At 57.8% G+C, this 3,034-nt stretch overlaps 1 protein-coding gene across 1 annotated transcript in view; it reads right to left on the bottom strand.

The window, feature by feature from the left end:
- Positions 1 to 686: 686 nt before the first annotated feature.
- lrrtm4l2 (leucine rich repeat transmembrane neuronal 4 like 2) overlaps positions 687 to 3,034 on the bottom strand; it is a 75,194-nt gene continuing 72,846 nt past the window's right edge. The window contains exon 4 of the mRNA XM_062543824.1: positions 687 to 2,314. Coding sequence (XP_062399808.1) covers positions 687 to 2,314 — 1,628 coding nt within the window. The remainder of the gene's footprint in view (positions 2,315 to 3,034) is intronic.

Genomic DNA, 3,034 nt, shown 5'->3' with positions numbered 1-3,034 from the left:
CCGAGGAAGGAAGGGAGGATAGATGGCAAGAGGAATGAGAAAGGCCCCATGTGAGCAGAACGGGTGAAGGATGTCGGCGTGACTCCAGAGAGCAGGAGGGAGTTGCTGTACTGCACCACACATTGGTAATGAACAGAACAATCATGCACGGAAAATAATAACACACCACATACTGTATGAGAGACAAGTTGAACATCAGAATGAACAATAGCATTTCATTAACTTCTCACAGTATTCAACAGAATGATTACATCACATTCATATATGGATGTAATTAGAGTACACAATGAGCACGTCACATTGAAATAGTTTTGTGTTTTGACTCAAATCCTTCATTTTAGAAAAATGACAAAAAAACAAAATCTGTAGTGACTACAGGTCCTCTGACTGCTGTGAACATTCGCTTCTGATTGGACAGAAGCTTGGCTCCTGTGTGTGTGTGTGTGCCTGTCTGGAGTTCACATGTGTGTGTGTGTGTGTGTGTGTGTGTGTGTGTGTGTGTTTGGGTATAACCTTTGAGCTGGTCCGGATGGCCAATGGCACTGTGTAAACCACCGTAAGTGAGCTCACGGACAGATGAGCATGGGGGGGGAGATTAAGGGGTGCGAGTGCTTTTGGGGGTGCAGGAGTAGTCCCGCTGCCCTGGGGGTGGGGGGTGGGGGGGTTGTGTCTGTTGGGGTCGGGGGTCATACCTCACACTCGCGGGAGCCCGAGATGGTGCAGGTGCAGGCCCCGTTGACGAGCGCGTCCATGGTCTCTGCGTTGGCCTGGTCGTAGCTCAGGTAGTACTCCTGCAGCTGCGAGCTGATGCTGTGCTCGGGTGGAGCCGCTCCACCGCCGCGCGTCTTCCTCCGCCGCTTGCGCTGCCGCATGGAGATGGAATGCTGCTGCTGCAGCTGCCGCATGCTGCCCGGGTAGCGTCGCCACGACACGTACGCCACCAGCAGGATCAGCGCCAGGGACAGGAAGAGCGCCACGCTGCCCGCCAACACCTTGTGGAACGTCATGTGCTCAAAGTCGGGCTCCGCCGTGAACGGGGGGGCGCTCGGGGCAGCGGTGGTGGTGGTGGTGGTGGGGGGCAGCGCGGGCCGCTGGTCGGGCCAGACAGGAACCACCACTGGGGGGGCCAGGCGCTGGATCGGAGGGGTTTGGGGGAGGTTTGTGGTGGTTCTCAGGGTGGTGGAGGGAGGGGGGGCGGGGGTGGTTACCACGGGGGCAGGGGGGGTTGGCATCTCCGTGACGATCTCCTCACAGATAGTGTTGTTCCTCACAGCATCCATGACCCTCTCTCCCTGGAGGGCCTTGGGACTGCTGCATATGATGGTGGCGTCTCTGGTGCCCCTGTAATTCCTCATCCAGGCCACCAGGGGGCAGATGCTGACACTGCAGTCCCAGACGTTGCCGGCTAAATTAATGGTGGTGACGGAGATCCAGGCTAGCGTCACCTCCTGGGACACGTTGCTGAGCTTGTTGGACTCCAGGTTGAGCACCTCCAAGTTCGGGAGGCAGCGGAACACCTCCGGATCCAGCGTCTGGATCTCGTTCCCCGACAGGTCCAGCTTCTGCAGGGTGTACCAGGTCCACGCCGAGCCCTGGACCACGGAGCGGATCCGGTTCCACTGCAGGTAGAGCGCCTGCAGGTTGAGCAGGCGCGGGAACAGGAAGAAGTTAATCCTGGAGAACTGGTTGTGCTCCAGGTGCAGCTCCGCCAGCCTCAGCAGGCCAATGAAAGTGGTCCGCGAGAGCGAGCGCAAGCGGTTGTATCCCAGGTCCAGGAACTCCAGGCTCCGGCACTCCAGGAACGTGCGCAGCGTGATGGTGGTGAGGCTGTTGGAGCGCAGGTGCAAGCTCTGGAGCTTCCGCAAGCCCTGGAAGTATCCCGGCAGGAGGGCCTGCAGCTTGTTGTAGGAGAGGTCCAGGTTCCTCAGGTTGGGCACGTTATAGAAGGTGCCGTTCTGCACGTGGGCGATGCTGTTGGAGGACAGGATGAGCTCCTTGAGCCGCCGCAGCCCCTGGAAGGCCTGTCCGTCGACGGCGCCGATGGAGTTGTGGTCCAGGTAGAGCCACACCAGCTGGTTCAGGTGCGCGAACTGGTAGGGCAGCAGACTCAGGAAGCTGTTGTAGCGCAGGGAGAGGCCCTGGCACCCGGCCGAGATGTTGCCGGGGACCCCGTCGAACTCGCCCGACTCGCAGTAGACGATCTTCCCCTCGCAGCGGCAGGTGCCGGGGCAGGTCCTCTCGGCCGTGGACAGCAGCGGGAGCAGCGAGGCGTGCAGGAGCAGACATGACAGCCAGCTGTCCCGCGCCCAGAGCCCTGAGGACAAACAAGCACACACACAAGCTGAAGGAACACACTCGCCGCTCTGGAGAACATGGCACAAGCTGAAGGAACACACTCGCCGCTCTGGAGAACATGGCACAAGCTGAAGGAACACACTAGCCGCTCTGGAGAACATGGCACAAGCACACACACAAGCTGAAGGAACACACTAGCCGCTCTGGAGAACATGGAACAAGCACACACACAAGCTGAAGGAACACACTAGCCACTCTGGAGAACATGGCACAAGATGAAGGAACACACTAGCTGCTCTGTAGAACACGGAACAAGCACACACACAAGCTGACGGAACACACTCGCCGCTCTGGAGAACATGGCACAAGCTGAAGGAACACACTAGCCGCTCTGTAGAACACGGAACAAGCACACACACAAGCTGAAGGAACACACTAGCCGCTCTGTAGAACACAGAACAAGCACACACACAAGCTGAAGGAACACACTCGCTGCTCTGGAGAACATGGCACAAGCTGAAGTAACACACTAGCCGCTCTGTAGAACACGGAACAAGCACACACACAAGCTGAAGGAACACACTAGCCGCTCTGTAGAACACAGAACAAGCACACACACAAGCTGAAGGAACACACTCGCTGCTCTGGAGAACATGGCACAAGCTGAAGTAACACACTAGCCGCTCTGTAGAACACGGAACAAGCACACACACAAGCTGAAGGAACACACTCAGCGCTC

Source organism: Sardina pilchardus, chromosome 8 (genome assembly GCF_963854185.1).
Source record: "Sardina pilchardus chromosome 8, fSarPil1.1, whole genome shotgun sequence".
Taxonomy (NCBI): Eukaryota; Metazoa; Chordata; class Actinopteri; order Clupeiformes; family Clupeidae; genus Sardina; species Sardina pilchardus.
Note: the sequence above shows the minus strand (reverse complement) of the source record. Positions and strands in the feature narration are given on the sequence as shown.